This window comes from Triturus cristatus, chromosome 9 (assembly GCF_964204655.1).
Source record: "Triturus cristatus chromosome 9, aTriCri1.1, whole genome shotgun sequence".
In the NCBI taxonomy this organism is placed as follows: Eukaryota; Metazoa; Chordata; class Amphibia; order Caudata; family Salamandridae; genus Triturus; species Triturus cristatus.
The window spans coordinates 140,132,025-140,152,039 of NC_140592.1; the positions used below are offsets into that span (position 1 = coordinate 140,132,025).

The following is a 20,015-nucleotide window of genomic DNA, read 5'->3' on the forward strand; positions in this document are numbered from 1 at the left end:
GTATACGCCTAACATGCCACTGTTGCATCACTCAGAACTCTCTGTCACTAGGGAAACTGGCGCATTGAGGACCCTCAAAGACATGGCTATGTCAACCATGGGGGATGTGTTTCCTGGGGGCAAGTTCATAGAATCGGACAATATAAATGTTCAAGGAACGGCCACTGCTATGCAGATATTTGTGTATACTAGGCTGCGTTCCGCTATGCGTGCGCTCTATTCACAGTTTCCTGCCGAACCATCTGTGCTAGAAGCGCTACAACTTATATACACTACCACGTCTCGAGCCAAGTTAGTCACCAGACTCTACCAGGCATCGCAGATGGACGTGGCGACTATGCACACGTCTGCATTAATAAAATGGAACGCTGTCCTTCCTGCTCCGTTGTCAGAGGATGACTGGCTGGTCAGCTGCTGCTTAACGGGTCAGCTGATGGCGAATGGTAATTTGCGATTAGTGCACTTTAAATACCTACATCAGCTATATTACACTCCAGCTCAACTCCATAAGTACGGGTTGCGGGAGGCTGACAATTGCAAGCACTGTGGCATGCTTGGTGCTGATTTTTATCATTTGGCATGGGAATGCCCCAAGGTGAAGGTGCATGAATATTGGATCTCAGTCACACGAAGTCTCAGTTTGATGGTTGGAGAGCCTGTGGACTGTTCTCCACAAGTGTGTCTTTAAAATTAAGGCATCTCATAAGAAGCTTGTAGCAATAGCCCTATTACTGGCTAAATGCAGGGTTTCCATATGCTGGGGGGGCAGGCCTGTGCCTGCCACTAAATTATGGTTACAAGATCTGGCTTATTGTCGGGACCAGCTCATATGCTATGCTGAAGAACTATCTACAAAGTCCAAGCCGAGGGATATCTGGGGTCCGCTCACGTCCTATATGTTGTCATTAACTGCTATCTGATGACCTGTTATGTTTCTGTAGCGTTGGTGTGCGTTACACTGCCACATACTGAATTTATATTGTACTGCCATGTCTGGATGTTTATGCCCTATGGAATGCTGTGTTACAGTAGTCTGCAAAATGTATGATATGATATGTCCATGCTGTACCAATGCTCTGAGTTGGATTATTGTATGAATGTGTATTGCTGTTGAAAATGTACAAATTTAAAAAATAAAAAAAAAACTGCCTCCTTGACAGTCAACATATCTTGGCTATAAGGTGCCGCTAGCAGAAGTAGTGTAGCACCATATGCAGTTCTAAGGTGTCTTCTAAGGGGTTGATTGTTGGTGATTTGAGAGATCAATCACTGTTTTGTATATTTGATGCAGCTGCTTTGATGTTATTGTTCAGTGGAAATGAGCCCTGCAGTTTGGCATTTTTCTTCAGACAAAATAAAGGTGTGGTTTATTCTTGTATCCTCTGATGGCTTATTTCCAGGCAGATGCATTTATTATTCTTGATTTATGAGAGCAGTCTGAAAGAAGAACCCTTGTTGATTCCTGAATGTTAAAATTGCGCACTCAGCATATTGATAACCACAATAAAGAAAATGCTGAAAATCAAAGCAATCTATATTTAACTGTCAACATTTTACTAAGTTGAACAGGTTGCAAGCTTTGCAGTACCTGGGAGGGGATCATCAGTTTCTCACATGTGTGGCCATGGAACAGAAACCCTTCTCCTAGCAAGTGGACCAGAGCTTTATCTATATACCATTTCTGGATCTAAGTTGGCATCCTTCAAAGATCACACAGAGGATATCACATCAATATGTGTGGTAAGCATAACATTTGTGGGTCATGTTTGTATTATAAATATATTCTCTTGGTTACTCATGTTAATCAACACATCTATATATTAAAGGATCCGTTTCGTGTTATCACATCATCTATGGATCTATCCCTTCGAGTTTACACGTGGAGAACAGAAAACAAGATGTGTAATCTTACAAGTCGGTATCACTTACTTGGAGGATCTCACAGATTTTCAAGGTAGGAATGTCACTGTTGATCTGTTTCTTAAACAGTCATATGGTTCTGCTTCACTACTTTGCTCCACCCTATAAAATAAAAAAAATGATTGGTATGAAAATCAATTAATTAAGTGAGAGGGTTATTGCAAATATTTATGTGGCAATGAGTAGCTGGTACAACGGTGAAAGATTCACTCAGGATCTCCGTTCAAACTCAGCTACCATATTGTCTAATATTCCAGCTACCGCTAAATACTTCACAGTATTAGACCTCAACTCAGCATTCTTCACCATCCCACTTCACCCCGATAGCCAGTACCTGTTCTCGTTCTCATTTGAGCCAAAAAGGTACACCTGGTGTAGACTTGTGCAAGGGTATACAGAGTCCCCTTCGATTTTTACTAATGCATTAAAGACAGATTTGGATTCCATTACACTGCCCAGGGGATCTACTTTGTTACAATACAAAAACCGATTCCACACTGCTTCACTACTTTACTCCACCATATAAAATCCACCCTATCAAAAAGAAAATGTTATTGGTATGAATGTCAGCTACCTGTTTGAGGACAGCTTGATATCATATAACCACCAACTAATTCAGTGAGAGAGGCACTGAAAATATTTATCTGCCAATGAGTAGCTGGCACAAAAATGAAAGAGAAATTATTGCAATCTATCCAACCTTTCCCAACTCTCAATTCAAGTAATTGACAAATATATGCTTGCCAAGGGGTTCTCTAAAGTATTCGTTGGTCCTCCTTTTTGTGGCTAAATATAATGCAAAAATGTCAAGAGACAAAGAACTTTAAGGTCTACACAAACATAGATATAAAATGGTAAAAATGGAGTAACTAGTAGCCAAGAGATCAGTGGAGAAAATTGGAGTTAATCGATAAATAGGTAGTTTAACATTCTAGAACAGGGGTCTTCAAAGTGTGGAGCCCGCCTTTCAGGGGGTCAGTGACTTGATCTCCAGGGATGTGCCATTCCCTCAGACACATTTGTGGCTCATTTCACTGTAAGGAGGGAGGGCGAAAAGGCATTGTATTCAATCTATTCAAATAGCTTGAGAGTGCAAACTTCATTTGCGCATTTACACATTGTCTTTTTATAAAAAGACTTGAGGATTAGGGGAAAGGTACTGCAGTGCTGGGGGGGGAGCCCCCAAATCAGACAGGCAAAGGGGCTGGTATATAGAGCGACCCAGAGCACTAATTCCAAGTGGCCTCGGAGTCCAAGGACCTTGGGAAGAAAGTTAGATTTAGGGCCCATTTCTCTACTTAAGGCCTCATTTGGGACATATAGCTGGAAACCTTTCTGCTAAGGTCAAGGGAAAATGTTGAGATCATTCGAAGGCCTGAGGAGGCAGACTGTTGGAGCAGCACTTATATTTTCCCAAGTTAATGCATGAGTAACTCATCCAGTCCATGTTTTAATTATCTGCATTCACACATGTTTAATCCTGTATATTACATTGTTAAGTCACAACTGCATATCCCAGAATGCAAACAAGTACCTGCACAGAATAAGCTACTCAAATATGTGCCTGGAACAATTTAAATCTATTGGGGGCCACAGAGCCATAGCTCAGGGGAGTGAATCAAGGTGCCGGGCTCCATTTTTAAAAAACGTATTTAAAGTCCCAGAGGAGGCAGGTTTCTAGGGGCTGCTGTGCTATGGCTCAGAGGAGTGAGTGAGATGCATGGCTAATTTTTTTCTACTTAAAGCCCTGCAAGTTGAAAACTGCTGGGGCCTCACTCTCTTGTTTCCAAGGTCCCTGCCTCTATAACTTATCCAGTCCAGATTAGGTTTTGTTCCCCTTTCTTTGTGGAACTTGAAGTTCTGTTTATTACATTATTAAATCAGGACCAGGAGTCTCTCAGTAAAAAAACATATACAACACCTGGACTGGATGCATGTGCCTATGAAACTTGAAAGCTATTTAGGTGGCCCTGAAGCTGTCCTAGCCCGGGTGAGAAAATTGAGGCGCAGGACTCGTTTAGTCTTACTTTAAACCCCAGTGGGGGCAGACTGTGAGGAAGCACTTTCAAGTTTCCTAGGTCCTTGTGCAAGTTTCATTTATGTTTATTACATTATCAAATCAGGACTACAAGTCTCAGATTGCAAAGAAAAAAGCCAGGAATAGACTACCTACACATGTACAAAGATACTTTTGGAGCTCTTTTGGCTGCCTCATAACCATAGCCCAGGCTAGTATTTTAACAACATTACTGCTGATTTAATAAATCCCACCCGCTCTTGCCACTCTTCTGGACCCAAAACATTTGGAGGGGGCCCTAATTTAAATTATTTTGCTCACAGGGGCTCGGCATAAAAATGTTTGAAGACCTCTGTTCTAGAGATATAAGGGTCAGGGACTTGTCAAAGTATTTTGAGAAGGTCCTATTATATGTTTGAGTGATTTTAGGATGTCCTATGATAAAGGGTAAAATCTACTATTCTCTTGGGATGGATTAATAAATACAAGTCCCTAAAACTCTGTGCAGCCAATAAGGCAGGGAAAATCCTGGCCTCATACTTAAAACATAAACAAAACCGTAGGGGCATTAACTCTCTCAAAGACAATTTTAATGTTCCTCACTCAAACCCTGATAAAATCATAGAGATTCTGAGGGACTTCTATGTATCTCTTTACAGGGAAGACTCTGCCCCCACAGTAGAAGAATGCTAGAAGTGTCTCGAGGAGTCTACACTCCCGTTCATCACTGACCAGGAAAAAATACTGCTTAATAATCCAATAACGCTGTAGGAAGTGTCCAAAGCAGTCGTCTCCCTCAAACTTAATAAGACTCCGGGCCCTGATGGCCTTACAGCGAAATTCTATAAATCATTTGCCTCTGTACCTGACCCTGCTCTACTGGACTTATTCCAACACTTCTCAGTCTCGGGTTCCATAACTGGCTCGACCACCGAAGCCACTATAGTGGTTATCCCAAAAGAGGGTAAAGATCCCCTACTGGTAAAAAATTAAAGGCCGATTTTTTAAATTAATCTAGATGCAAAAATCTATGCCAAAATCCTCTGTAAAAGACTAGAACCGCTGTTGCCATCCTTAATTAATCATTCCCAGGTAAGATTCATGAAAAGCAGACTATCCAGCGACAATACTCGTCTCCTCTGTCACATCATTGAGAAAGCCAAACTTTCCACCTCCGATACCTTAGCTGTCACCCTCGATGCTGAGAAAGCATTTGACAGGGTCTCTTGGTCCTTCCTTTGAGAACCTCTGTTGAAAGACAACCTGGGTGAGACCTTCACAAGGATAATCATGACCCAGTACAGCGCCCCCTCTGCTAGAGTCCATTCTGACGGTCTCCTATCCTCTACTTTGAAACTGGAGAGAAGCACCCGACAGGGATGCCCCTTATCTCCGTCCCTCTTCATCCTGACACTAGAATCACTCCTCCAGAGGATCCACTCAAACCCCTCCATTTCTGGTGTCACCATCAGCCAAAAAACAATAAAGGTGGCGGCATACACTGATGATATTTTAATTATGATTGAGGACGCGACAAGCTAATTCCCTCTCTATTAGAGACAATCGAAAGCTATGCTAGGATGTCTGGCTATAAACGCAATAAAGGCAAGTCTGAAATCATGGGTTGAAACAATCTTTGCTCAAGGGATCTCTTTAATTCTACAGGTTTATCCTGGCAACCCCACTTCACTAAATATCTGGGCTTAGAATTAAACGCAGACTTATTTGAATCGCTCCGACATAATGAAAAAGAATTATTGAAAAAGGTTGAAAGCCTATTGGAGGGCTGGATCCCTAAATTTCTCACATGGTGGGGCCGCATTGAGACCATCAAAATGATGGTCACACCGATAGTTAATTATCTTATCAGTATGCTACCTGTCGCTCTATCAGAAGATTTCCATAAAAAAAATGGACAGGCTATTATCAAAATTCATTTCGCAGAATAAACGTGGTGGGATCTCTCTAAAAAAAAATGCTTTTACCTGTTCACCTCGGTGGAGTGAACCTGGCTGACTTAAAAACATATCAATAGGCCTTCCTGGCAGGATAAGGCTCCTTGGGGGTTTCGCACCCTCCTGACTACACTCCCTCTTGGCTAATAATTGAAATATAAATCTTAGGGGTACTTCATCTTGTCACATTTTTAACTGGCAATAGTATTCCCACATAGTCTTATAAAATCATTTTAAACAATACTAAAAGAGCCCGGAGAAGAATCGATAAAATATTAGACACTCCTCTTAACCTTTCAAACATGATATCGATCTGGCACAACTCAAAGATCAAAATCCAGGGGGAAACTATTTTCTGGGAATCATGGGCGTCAAAAGGCATCCACTTTCTAAAGCAACTGGGCACTCCAGTATCACAGATCTCCTTCAGAGTACTCCAACAAAAATACAATCTTCTAGACATAGATTTTTATGACTTTCTTAAGCTTAAATTCGGTCTGGCTAAGATCAGCTGCCCGCACAAAGATCCCTCCATCATGAAGATGAGTCTCTCCCCCAAGTCAGGTCACCAAGCCTCCAAACTTTACCACATCCTAAAACCAAAGCACACATCTGTCATGGGGAAAGCGTTAAAAAACTGGGATAACCATGGGCCCATCCCTCCAGACAAGTGGCAGTTTATCCGGAAGTCTGTTGTATCCCACAAGATTTCTCCCTCCCTCGCTCAAACAAAATACTGGCTCCTTCATAGGACATTCTGGACACCGGCTCGACTCCATAAAATGGCTTTAAGAGAGGATCCAACTTGTTGGAATTGTCATGCAGCTACCGGGGACCTTTGTCATTTACTTTTCAGATGTAAGACGGTTGTCCTTTCCTGGGATAAAGTGTTTGACTTTATTCACACTCTGTGCGGGATACGTCTTGAAAAAATTCTCACCTTAATCCAGGGCTTTTTAGACCCCCAGATCCATTCGAAGAACGATAGACTTCTTGTAGACATACTGCTGACCTCAGCCTGTAAATCAATATTGACCAACTGGAAGAACACGTCTGCTACTTCTTTTCATGCATTGCTTAACTGGATTACTTTTCTAAGAGGAGCTGACAATATTTCCCTCCGGAACTCTCCATAGACACCACAGATTAATAACATCTGGGAATCCCTCTATGACTACTTCGTCAGACCTAAACCCCCATGAGATAGCAGGTCAACCCTCCCCAGTAGCACTTGTTCACCTACTTGTAGCAATTAGACATTCCAATTTGTATGTGAGCAGGTAAACATGTCCTCTTTTAGATACTGTATGGGTGATACTATAAGGTCCTATGAAGATGGTACCCGTTTCGACACACCTCCTTTACTAGTTGGCTGATTCAATAACGCCAGGTAGGCGTTCAACAAGAGGTTTTCTTTACCCCTATATCTTTATCCACATCTTTTTCCCCCTATTTTGTGTTATGAGGCTGAACTTAGGCTTTTGCATATCTTACACCCACATGGAACCCACATATCATGTCTATTGTATGCATGTTGCTATCTTGCTTATTGCCCATGTAACTGGCGATGTCTTCGTTTCGATGTTGCCTCTGTTTCATTCTAGTTTGTTTTCTGGAAAATGTCTCAATAAAAAAACTTGAATAAAAAAAAAATCATTTCCAAGTTTGATTAAAACAGTTTTTACCTGCAAGATGTTTAATGCTTAGAAACCCCAACTGGAAGACAAGGTGCTTTCTTTTTCCACCCCCATGCATCTATCCAAGATTAATTTTGTTTTTGGTTTCACATCTCTTTCAACCAAATCAATATTTTGGATCTTATAAATTGTCATTTCTGATCATGCCATCATTAAGCTTGATATACGTTCTCTAAATCTTTCAAGCCAACATTAATGGTGAATGTTTCATAAATCTCTGCTAAATCACTGATGAGAAGCCCAGATCTTAGGCAATATATTCAAGTAATCTTGAATAGTCAACTGGAAATTGATGGATGATGGCAGTGTTCCATCCCTGGTCCTGTTGGACATAGGTCACATAGGAACACTCCAATCTCTGATGTATTTGTCTGAGCAGTCCCATGCTCAAGTGTAGTTTATGCTTGCTTACAGGTCAGTCTGTTGGTTTTTCACCTTTTACCTAAAGTCCTGCCCATTGATTTTTCGGTTTCTCAGGGCTCCTCTGTATGTCCCCATTCCAATCTGTTTTGAGCATTTTTCTCATCTCTGGCTTGCTTTAGCGTGGCCCATTGTGGCCATTTACAGTCTTGGCGAATAGAAGGGTGGGATTCTGGGTACTCTGCAATGGTATTTCCAACAATATATACTGTATGGAACTGGAGGGACAGGCACTGGCTCATAGTAATCTCTACGAAACAGAGGAAAAATGGAGGGGTAAAGTAGAGTGGATGACTGAAAGGCTGCATACAAGCCAGCGAAATGGTCTCATCTGTACTTCAGATTAAAAGTTGTGACAAAACCTGGTGTTAAAATAGATTTTGCTTTGTCTCTCCACTAGCAGGTTGCTTTGGTCGTTTTCTGCAGCTCTGACACCTGGAAAATATTGTTCTCTGTCTGCCTTCTACCAGGATGACTTCCACAAACACTGTGCATGTTAAATCCAGGTTTTTTTTGGTGATGCTGTAAATCTCCAGATTGCCAAGTGCCTACCGTCATGGTGCCAAATCATACAAAATGTGACTGTCCATCTCCTAATGGGAGCCCATAAGCTTTTTCCTTCAGTACCTCTGTTGCTCATGTTGTATTGACTCCCATTCGCCCATTGTATTCATTTCAAAGTGTTTGCTATTGTGCACAGTTCATCAATGGGAAGACACTGACTTGTGGTAATATTAAACGTCTATCATATGTGTAAACTTGCATGTTGAAATCCTCTTCTCATGATGGTTTATAAAAAATATCATCTGGTAATCTGACAGCAAAAAGGGGGCACTGTTTTTTGAATATAGCTCTAGGATTACGGAACTGTAGCCCTTCCAATCTGTGCCTAAGGTCTAATGATCTAGAATTCAGAAAGAATCTTAACATTTCCTCTGTAGTTTTTATTCTGGTTTCATTATGTTGATTCTCTGCTCGAGAAAACGCAAGAAGCCTGAGTAGGTTGATAAGCACTCTGGAAAGGTCTGCATAGATTCACCTGAGCTATGACTCCAATATGACTGAACACAGCTCACGTTGTTCCTCAAAAAGACATGGTGCACACCATGTAAATCAAGAAGAATCACTATGATGTTATGACACAGGTCCCCCACATGGGGTTAGCAGATACCCAAGTGACATTTAATAACCATCTGCCTAATGCCTACTGTGGCAAATTACAGATGTCTGCAAGCCCCATGGGGTGTGGTTTGTTCACCTAGATACCAACGGAGATATGACAAGCGCTACAGTGACCACTTCAGTGGCTTTCCTCCTAATGAAGGATTGTACGTACGGATTGCATATGCATTAGTATCAAAATGCCTCAGATTCCCCTTTGTTCAGTGCAGAGGACATACCCACTTCAAGATACAGATCATACATGATGTAAGCTAGCACATCACCATCTACTCCAAATATTTCTAGATTATTTTGCCTGATGTAGCCATCCTGGACACTCTTGGAACAAATGTAAAGGCCAACATGCACTCCCTTCATCTTTTTTACTTTTGCACACACCTAACTGCACCTTAAGATGTTATGGCAATCATTAATGACTATCCATTTCCCCACATGTAAAAGTGGCTATAAATTTAAGACGTAGTAGGTGACATTGTACTACAAAACTCAGCTACCAGGGAACACAAGGCCTAGAGCATAGCATGTATCGAGAAACAACACACCATCAATGCAGCTAATGGCTTGCTCACTCTGTGTGACATATCTTTAAGGGATTTGTTGGACCTAAGTACAGCTGTTGAACACGGAGAACTATGCTCCACAGCACAGTTATCAATAATGACTAACAATTCTAGACAACCACCCACAGCCATGTCAGGGCCAACACCACAACTACTTATGCATGGTGTAGTCAGACAACTGCTGTAACAGCACAGGTTAGTACGGCCCTCCTCTGCGATTGACCATAGGTGGGTTGCACTAGTACTGGAGATGTGTTGGTGATACATTTTCAGTTGAGGACTATGCATATCTGTAAGATGTCTTTGTTTTAATATTTTTTGTTATATATTGGTTTACATTTTGTACGATGCAGGTTTCTGTTGAAGCCTCATGAGTAGTACTTGAGCAAGTCTGTTCCCTAGATACTTAATGAAGATAATCATGACCTCAGATCTGGCCATTTTTTTACTGGTTTGCCAAAATATCTTGTAAACGCTACAGATTATTCAAAATATGGCTGCAAGACTTATTTTGGGATTTAGACATAGGTATTCTGTCTCTCCACAGTGGAAAGATCTCCATTGGCTGGCTGCTTGCCCGAGTATTCTTTTTTAATGCCTCTACATTTGTCACAGAGCACTTTGTCATGATGGGCCTCTTTATATGCAATAGTGGCTCTGCCTGTTTATCCATGCATGCCATATTACATCTTCTTGCTCATATTGTCTGAGGAATCAGAGAATTTGTCGTACCAGAGCAGGCGGTTATGCTTTATCCTTCGTGTCACTAAAACTGGAATAACAGTTAATTGCACTGCTTTTTAATAGGATAGTGTTCTCTGTTGTGTAATCTACGCACTAAGAGAATACTGCGAGGGGTTGTGGTGTGATCTAGAAATGCCTATTACTATTGGTGTGATGAGTCATGGACTCCACCCATGGTCGCTTTGCTATCTTCGGGTTCTGGAGAGGGCAAGTACCTCGGGAAGCTTCCAGAAGGATTAAAATGCCTGTTGGAAGAGAGATGGTTTCAGTTTTTGCATACAGTTCGATTAGGATGAGGCTGAGCTCTGTCCCCGGTGTGTTACTAAGTTAAGTGTCCAATACTCAGCTCAATCTCTTGCTCCATGTTTCTTGCTGTTCTATCTGGCTTGTGCAGCCAGTTTTGCCATACTTGATCACAAATTACTGCGGAGTGGGTACAGTTTGAATAAATCTGTAGGCACTTGGGGCTAAGCCCCTCTTGACCTTTGAAGATGGCACAGATCATTTTGAATTTTATTCTCTGTGTCACTGAAAGCCAATTGAAAACTTTGAGGGCCAGTGAAGATGTGATCTGATATCTTTATGTTGAGGCAAAGACTGACCGCTTGATTTGACAGACTAGTTTTGCAGTCTCATGTTTGGAGTCTGCAGCATAGACCATATTATAAAAGTTGTGTTTCAAAAACACCAAGACCCTGGTCAAGGAAACTTGAGGAGATGGAGCAACAGGAGGTGTGTCCTCATTAGCATGATATAGAAGATGATGTATTAATCTATTGTGCAGAATTGATGATGCAAAGAGATTTTCCTTTTGCTGTACTTCTAATTGATTAAGTAAGACTCCGGTTACCACCCAGTTTGTCCTGTCAGATAACCAGTTCGCAGGTGTCTGCTCGGTCTTGTACTGGAAGCATTTTTTTTAAAGGACAGGTACCTCTCTTTCATCTAGTGATGTAGGTATTTCCAGGAGGTGATGATGTTACTGTTTTGAACCTCTTGGTTGTCTACCTTGAGCAATATATATATAATCATTTGGTTAATTCTGTTTGACAAGAAAGACTATATCCATTTAAGGCCTGGAAGGGTAGTCCAAGAAAATACCAAAGCACACAAAGAAGTTCAAAGTCATACAAATGTACTCAATAAAGTAGTTCAGTAAAGTTGGAGTTGAATTTTGTTCGATTTATTCTTTCCACATTATTTCACATTCCTTATGTTAAACGTAATATCCAATACAGACAGGCAGCCAAGGTAATCCTGACCCATTTTTCCAGGCTGCACTAGAGCCTTTTTTTTAATCCACTGTATTATACACTGCTGATATATTGAAAAGGATAAAGATTTCTGATTTACCCAGATGAAGGAAGGTGATTAAGTCTTCTTTGTTATCGGTAATCGCAGTCTCAGTTCATTTTCCTGGTCTACAAACTGATTGTCTGTCAAGTAAGAATGTGAACTAATTCTGCAATTGTTTGCAGTTGAGGAATAGCTTCCCTCTCCTTGAATTTACTAATGAAGAGTTGATTTGAGATGTGTGTGAAGGTAGCTGGGCCCTGTAGATTGGCAGATGTCTGTTCAGTAATGGCGTAAGGATTGTGTGTTTTACGATGTTAGACACAATTCCTTGCTGAAATAAAGCAATAATTGCTCCAAAAAGTCTCTTGGCCCAATGAGAGCTTTTTTGTAACAGACAAGCTAGGGTCAACAACTGTATACTAAGCCGTTGCTTGAGACTCACTGTCGTAAACAACTGGATTATCGGTCATATATTTGGGTTGCTAAGTGGAGTGTCTAAGCTTTCTCATCAGCCGATATGTTATTATTCCGATTTTCTTTTTAAATCTTATTATCTGAGTGTTGGTTTGAGAATGTAGAAAACTCTTTGAATGTATCTGGCTTAGTCACGTCTCTGAATATTACTAATGGGAAGAAGGCTGTGTTGGGAATCCAGTGAAGTGTCCTGGCCATGATACCAGATTCACTCCCTTGGATCCAAGACTCTGCCGTCACATCATTGTATCCACTCAGAGTATCACCTGAACAAAGGTGGAGTGGGGCGGGAGCTACACACAGTGAATTCAGGTCTGCTCAGATTAATAGGGACAGATCCATTGTGAAATGTGGTGTGAACAGAAGATGCTCTCATCCAACGCAGTGTTCATGTTGAGCATTAAAGAAGCTTACTCCAATAGTCGCTTCAGGAAGAGGACAGACCCTTAAATATAGCAAGTACTTTTGACCGCACTGTCACACTCCACAAGGTATGACTCCTGACAAACATACCAGGCTAGGCTCAAATCTGTACTATTTGACCTTTTCAATAACAGCCTCCTGACACAAGGCATCACAGCTTTCCCACTACAAACCCAGATTTTGAGGTCCCACTGCCAACACTGTGTCAATCACAAGCAACTTTAGGTTTATTCTCCCTGCCATGCATATCATTCTGAATTTCCTCTGTATGGTCACTGAAACATACACAGTGCTGTCCAATCCTGCTGCATTGTTTTCTCTGCTGACTCATATTGATAATGTAAGACATATTTCCAGGATGTAAATGCTCTCAGCATTCGCCCTATCTGTGACATGATAGTTGGCATCTATCTGGCACTGCCTGCAATCTATCTCTGTTCTTATCAGTTTCTTGCTTGGCTGTGAACTCTATAAGCAAAATGTTCTTTAAGCACACTATCCCCTTCAGATGATTCAGTATCTGTCCTTCCTTAGACTAGGGACTGTCCATCACTCTAGATTACAAAATACTTCATTCAAGGTTCCCAAGTGAGAATAGTCAATGTGCATGACACTTTATAAGTTCCCTTCCTCACCCGAAAAGGTTGTGGGTGGAACATTTGACATATGTGGTGATGGCACCTAAGCATGACGGCTGTGCCAATGAATGTGCACACCGCGCAAAGAGAGACAGAGAGACATTTTGAGGTGCTTTGCCATGTCAGCGCCAGAAGTTTCACATGCCGAATGATGCATAGTGGAATATGATTTTGTATAGCAAAATACTTGGTCTCAGATAATATTTTACTGGTAGGAGAGTATAAAATATGATAGCAGCCAACCCAGGGGAAATAATATAACTATTAAAGCTTGCCTATCTACCATGACGGATTAGCATTCAACAGTTTGAGTGCTTGAAATGTTCCCCCCACCAAAACCCACATTCAGCATGTCATTGATGTGATGGAAACTTTCAACCAACACAGGAGGAACTGTTTTGTAAAGTTCTGTGACAGACCACCATGGTTTATATAGCAGGCGGTCGTGAAGGAGTCACCCTTTTCTCACTATCAGCAATACGCTTTACCTCCTATTTCTCGTTAAGAATCACAATTATCAGAAACAGCCTCACTATGCTACCTATGACTCTTCCTCACCACTTCTACCCAGGCTCAGACTCTTCCTACACTGCTCAATTCTCTGCCTTCCCTCATAGAGCGGTATTCACTACACTTAAATCAGTATGTGTTTCTTCTTACTCTGGCCCTCACCTTTCACATCCTTTCTGGTCTGAAACTCCCTCTAATCATTCTGTCAATTCAGGCACCTGTACATAATAATGTCAGTCTTTAATTGCAATGTCTCTGCCAAAAATGCACTTCTTACCCCTTTTCCCCCTCCAACTATAGCACAGTCTCTTAGTAACCTTTCTTCTCAAAACACTGTCTTATCTTCAGCCACTTCACCCTCTATCTCACCACACACCTTATGGTAATGAAACTAAATCAGGGTGCCAGGCTCCCCTCATGTTGTTTACGTGATTACATCTGCTCGCCACCTTTTCAATCCACATTTTTCCTGACCCCCCCCCCTTCAGCTCTCAACTCAGTCACTTCCAGTGCTGGCTGCTATTGCTATACATTGCTCCACCTACCACAAAAGAGATGGGGTGGGGGGTGGTCCAGTGGGGACCCAAGATGGCAGTGCCATCTTAGAGCTCTTAAATAGTGCCCCATTTCACTGACTGAACTTGGCTTTGAGGCACAAATTTCCACTGTGTCGGCTTGGAGAATTCAAAAGAGGCAGTAGGTGTAGATAATGAGTCTGTAGACTTTCAGTTTGACTGATTCCACCTCTAAAAGCGTTATCTCATTTACGCTATAGCAGACAAGAGGCGCAATAAGGAGCATATTTTAGTCCAAGTGGTGGAACAAAGATTAAGGACAGAGGTGATCCACCACCTAATGTAGAATAGGAACAAGACCTCACTCTGGGAGAGCACACTTGTTGCACGTATTGTTAGTTATGAGAGCAGAGATGCTGACACTTCATGTACTATTGAAAAAGCTGTGACACACAATAACCCCTACTGTGCACTTTAAGAGAAAGAGATGGCGTAAACGAATTGAGAGGCACTAAAGCTAAGAGCCATTTAATAGGTAGCTTTGTTTGTCACTTTCCTGGCATTGAAGGTCACTTATTACTGGATGGGCAGTCAAAAGAAAGGAATGACGTTTGTCAGAAATATGGTCACAGATGATTAGCCCAGAACCTTTTCAAAGCACCACAGTAAAGTGAGTAGCTGTAGCCAAGATATGATGCAATGAGGGCATTCACTAGTGGAATATGCAACTGGGTACATGTGTGTGAAACTATTTATTTCAGGATTTTTGATTAATTGTCATACTGGTTACTGGTTGGTTTCCCACGTTACTCCATATCCCAACTGGACAAACCTCTAAACTGCACGGCCATGTACAACCTTCCCAGACATACCTATTCCTTGCCCTGTGCATATTAAGCCAGATAGCTATCTGCCCAAAAATTATTTCTTTCAAATTGTTGTTCTTGTTGTTAAAGTATTAAGTTGCAACTATCCCTGATATTGGAGCTCCAACATGGTAGCCCACATGTGCTGTGAAATGGATCGTTTGTAGAACAAAATGTTAAAGATTAAATGCACCTTTTGTCTTCTCATTGCCTACCAACCAACAGCTAGCTTCCATCTCTATATTTGTATCCTCTTAATATGATACTGGCTGATCTACCATCATCTTCATGACAAGTACATCATTTATTATAGAAATGTTCCTGCAGCTCAGTAAATCTAGATGCAAATTGCATGAGCTTTATTAAAAGGTTTAATTTTGCTTATTGCTAATCTCACCATCATATCCATACAGGGAAAGGTGGGTGCATATTAATGAAATTTTGAATAAAAACAAGGCTAACTATAGCTACGATATGTGCACCAAGATTAGATAACCCCCCTCCCTTTCCCTTATAGAATTAAATCAGACCTTAATCCGTATTCCAGGCCAGGTGGTCTTGGGTGGAGATTTTAACTTCCTGTAAGATTTGGCCTTAGACACATCCTCTACCACACTGAGGCAAAATAAGCCGCAAATGGCTAAAGCTTTAGCCAATTGCAAGAAGGAATGAGACCCAATTGATCTTTGGCGTACCCAAAATCCTAAGAAACGTGAATTTTTATGTTTCACTGCTAAATATTACTCTGCTTCAAGAGTAGATTATTTTCTCACTTCGTATGTCTTGAAATTGGTTAATCATGAATATATACGGAATGGCTTTTCAGACTGCGCCATGGTTAAAATGAGCGAAAGCATTTAAGATAGAAAGAACAGTAGGCCGATGGTTTTTTTAATAAAGTCCATTTAGAGGATGAAGAGTGGTGCACAGAAGTCCATGATGATATTTTAAATAATTTTAGGACCAATAGAATACTGCCCACTTAAAGAATGTATGGAAAGCTTTTAAGTCAACAATTCGGGGATACATTAAGACTAAATGGATGCAACAACAAAAATAGGCATCCTTAAAAATTCGGGAACTGGAGGCCAAATTACACCAGGCAGGCATAACACGTCTGCAAACTAGAAATACTGTAAATGAAGAATTATTTAACCAGGCAAAAATACATAATATGTACAAGGATCACTTCAAACATCACGTATCTCCAAAAGGTATATTAAGAAAGTGAATACACAGGTAGATTACTGGCTTTGCAACTTAGAGAACCACAAGCAAGGAATAAGATCACCTCCTTAATAGATATAGAAACCAAGACCCACTTAACAGAATCACTAGATATTCAGAAGGCTTTCCTGTACCATTACAAGATGATTCATAATTCACTGCAACAGGTAGATATCATCCGACTTAGGCAGTTTTTAGATACATTTCCTATCCTACAGCTGTCAAATGAATAAGCTCAGAAGATGGTACTAAATTCTCCCTTGAAGAAATAGATAGAGTGGTGAAATCATTATCTAATGGTAAATCGGCAGGTGACGATGTAATTCCAGCTGAACTATGTAAGAAATTTGCACCAATGTTGAATATAGAAATCTTAAAACTTGCAAATCATATACTGGAAGGAGGTGAACCTCTGCCATCTTTTCGTATAGCTGTGGTAGTCCGTTTCCTAAAGAAAGATAAAAATAAGGACAACATTAACTCCTATTGGCCAATCAGTCTTTTAAATGTCGACTATAAGATTTTTACTAAACTTTTAGCAAATAGGGTGAGTAACGCCATAGGATTGATTATACACCGAGATCAATGCAGGTTTGTGGCAGGCTTTTTACCAACACAAACTTTTTAATGGAAGCCTTAGATTACATGACAAAGAATAAAATACCAGCACAGGTGATGTTTTTAGACACCATAAAGGCTTTTGATTTAGTATCTTGGGAAAGCCTTTTCATGATCCTTGGAAGATTTGGGTTACCGAAAATTTTTACCCAAATAACAACTTGCTTATATAAGGGTGCTACGGCGCAAGTCATCATTCATTCTAGTAATATAAGTACATGCAGAGTAAATAGGGGCACGCAACAGGGCTGCCCCCTGTCGCCAAACTATTTGCCCTGTTTATAGAGCCGCTGGCAATACTGTTTATAGAGATGCTGGCAATAGCTAGCAGAAATAATGCACCTGCAACAGTGCGAATAAACAGTATATCAAATATAAAACTATACACAGATGATATTGTCCTGTTCCTTAAACCTGAGCAAGCTATTCAGGAGAAAACTTTGGGATTTTTCAAGAATTTCAAGAACTAGGCAGATATAAAATAAATAAGTCAAAAACTGAAATTCTAATAAATAATTGTGCACTAGACACTTTATTACCGGAATTTCATTTTTTTATTAATACAAGACTAAAGCGATATTTAGGAATATATGTCACCGAGAACGTGAACGATCTGTATATACTGAATTACGTACCGTTAATACACAAAATGAGGCTGCTGTTTGTCAAATGGACCTAACCACCTCTTTCATTAATTGGGCGCTTGGCCTTAATTCGCATGTCATTTCTGCCTCTTTGTAATGTTTTATGTTTTCTGCAATTCCATATGCACTACAGAAGCCATTTTTTTTAAAAGTTAGAAGGTCTGTTCTTGACCTTTTAATGGGCAAATAAAACACCCAGTCTGGCACTAGATACGTTATACAGACCAATTATGAAAGGAGGTATGTTGCTTCCTCACTTAAAGGAATATTATTATGCAAATTTTGCACATAATACTTATAGATTTATTAGCAGCTCCGACTTGTCCAGCACAGATAACTTTTTTATGATAACATTTTTAAAAGAATATATCCTTTTAGATCTACTGAGACTGGTAAAAAAAATAAATACGATATAAGATACTGCAATGGTTAATAAAACAAAAGACACAAATGTTTAAGTATTACAATATACCTCTGATACATGGCTCCAAGCACCTGATAGATTGATATGCAGGGGAGCAATGCCTGGTAGAGTCAAATCTAACACAGAATTGGGGAAGGAATGGATATTCCATGGTTAGAAATTAATTAAAAAAATATAGATCCCTCTCTGTTGAGCTGGATCTTACTGAGGAATTGATTATATCAACCACATGTAGGTCATTTAGTGGCTGGATATCCATTTTATGAGAGAACACTAAAAATAAAACGTTCGAAAAACCTTGGGTAAATGGCAAACTAAAGAGAATCTTCATCTTTTGATGGGAGCTTGGAATAAGACCAACAAGTTAAGGCCACATTATTGAAAGGGGCTAACTTTAGGAGAATGCAATTTTATGCCAAATGGCTACTACATAGAACCCCAGCCTTTGTGCATAAAATATGCCCTCGGATATGAGATAAATGCTTTCGATGTATAGTGGGAGGTGGAGGTAATCGGACCCACATTGCCTGGGATTGTACAAAAATAAAACCAAATAGGGGCGACATTGAGAAATATTGTAAGCACAATTTAGATACGGGCAGATATAAATATTAACACTGCTATTTCAGGATAAACTCCAAATATTATAACTAGTCTTTTACAGGACACACGTTTATTTATTAATGCCTTAGTTGCCAGATCTTTGATATTGCAGAATTGGCAAGTAAAAGCATCCAAACATTTTTAACAGTGGTTGAACAAAATGTGTAGATTTCGGGACTTGAATAAAATATATGCTTTAAGGTCAGGCTCCTACACTTATTTTCAATTAATATGGGAATTTCTTTGATGGTCTCCGGGGGATAAAGGAGTCGCCAAACTGGGAATGTGTAATAGTAGATTCTGATAAGAATATGGAAATGCTTTTTGCTAACTTAAAAAGCAACGTATTAACTTCGTCCGTTTTTACATCATGTTTAAACTGTAATTAATTGTATAATCCAACTACTTGCAGGTATAATTTATATTGTTAATTCCGACGATATTGTGTTTTCTTTTTTCTGAACTCTCCGAAATAAAAATATTTTCTAAAAAAAAATCATATCAATTCAGGCAAACCTTAGGTATCAAACATGTAGGCTGTGCTCCCCTCCCCTCCCCCCCAATTATAGCACTTAAGCACACCCCATTCAGTCGTGTTTGAAGTTACAGTCTAATGATTTGCTTCAAAGTGAAATTCTTCTGTCTTCCTCCTGAATGCTGTGTCTTTAAGTATTTCGGAATCATATTACCATATGCCGCATTTTATCCACACAATAAAGTTCAAAGGGGCGTGATCAGATTTATGACAGCATAGTTTATCATTGCCTTGGAAAGAAGAGTTTGAGTTCTTTCGTAAGTCCAGATTAACTGACTACCATATCCATCAGAGTGAAATCTTTCAGTGATTGAATAATGCACTTCACAGATTTGAACAGTGGAAAGTGAAATGTTCACTAAGTATCGGTCCCATACTTTAGTGAGAAGAGATGTTCCTTCATATATAAAATGCATCTTTAAAAGAAGAAGCCAAGCAAGAGGACTTAATTTCCCATCACCTACCAGCACAGGAACATCACTGGATCTCACATCATCCACCTATACTGGAAGTGACACCACTGAATTTCACTAATAACTGGGAAAGAACTGGGGCCCCTGTATGTGCGATAAGTCAGCACTGACAGGGAACAAACAATAACTTGTAAAGATACACCTGGGCAAGGTGAATGGCACAAGTTGCGGACAGAACAATTTCAGATCAATAGCATAAATGATAACAATAGATATTTCAAATATTGTCAAAAGGATATTTATTTTATAAAGTTTTGTTTAAGAAAGAAATATC

The 20,015-nt window shown here is 40.2% G+C and overlaps 1 protein-coding gene across 2 annotated transcripts in view; it reads left to right on the forward strand.

Moving 5' to 3' along the window:
- FBXW12 (F-box and WD repeat domain containing 12) overlaps positions 1-20,015 on the forward strand; it is a 164,486-nt gene that overhangs the window by 125,789 nt on the left and 18,682 nt on the right. For both annotated transcript variants that reach the window (XM_085624555.1, XM_085624556.1), the window contains 2 exons: positions 1,562-1,740; positions 1,827-1,954. In XM_085624555.1, coding sequence (XP_085480681.1) covers positions 1,562-1,740; positions 1,827-1,954 — 307 coding nt within the window. The remainder of the gene's footprint in view (positions 1-1,561; positions 1,741-1,826; positions 1,955-20,015) is intronic.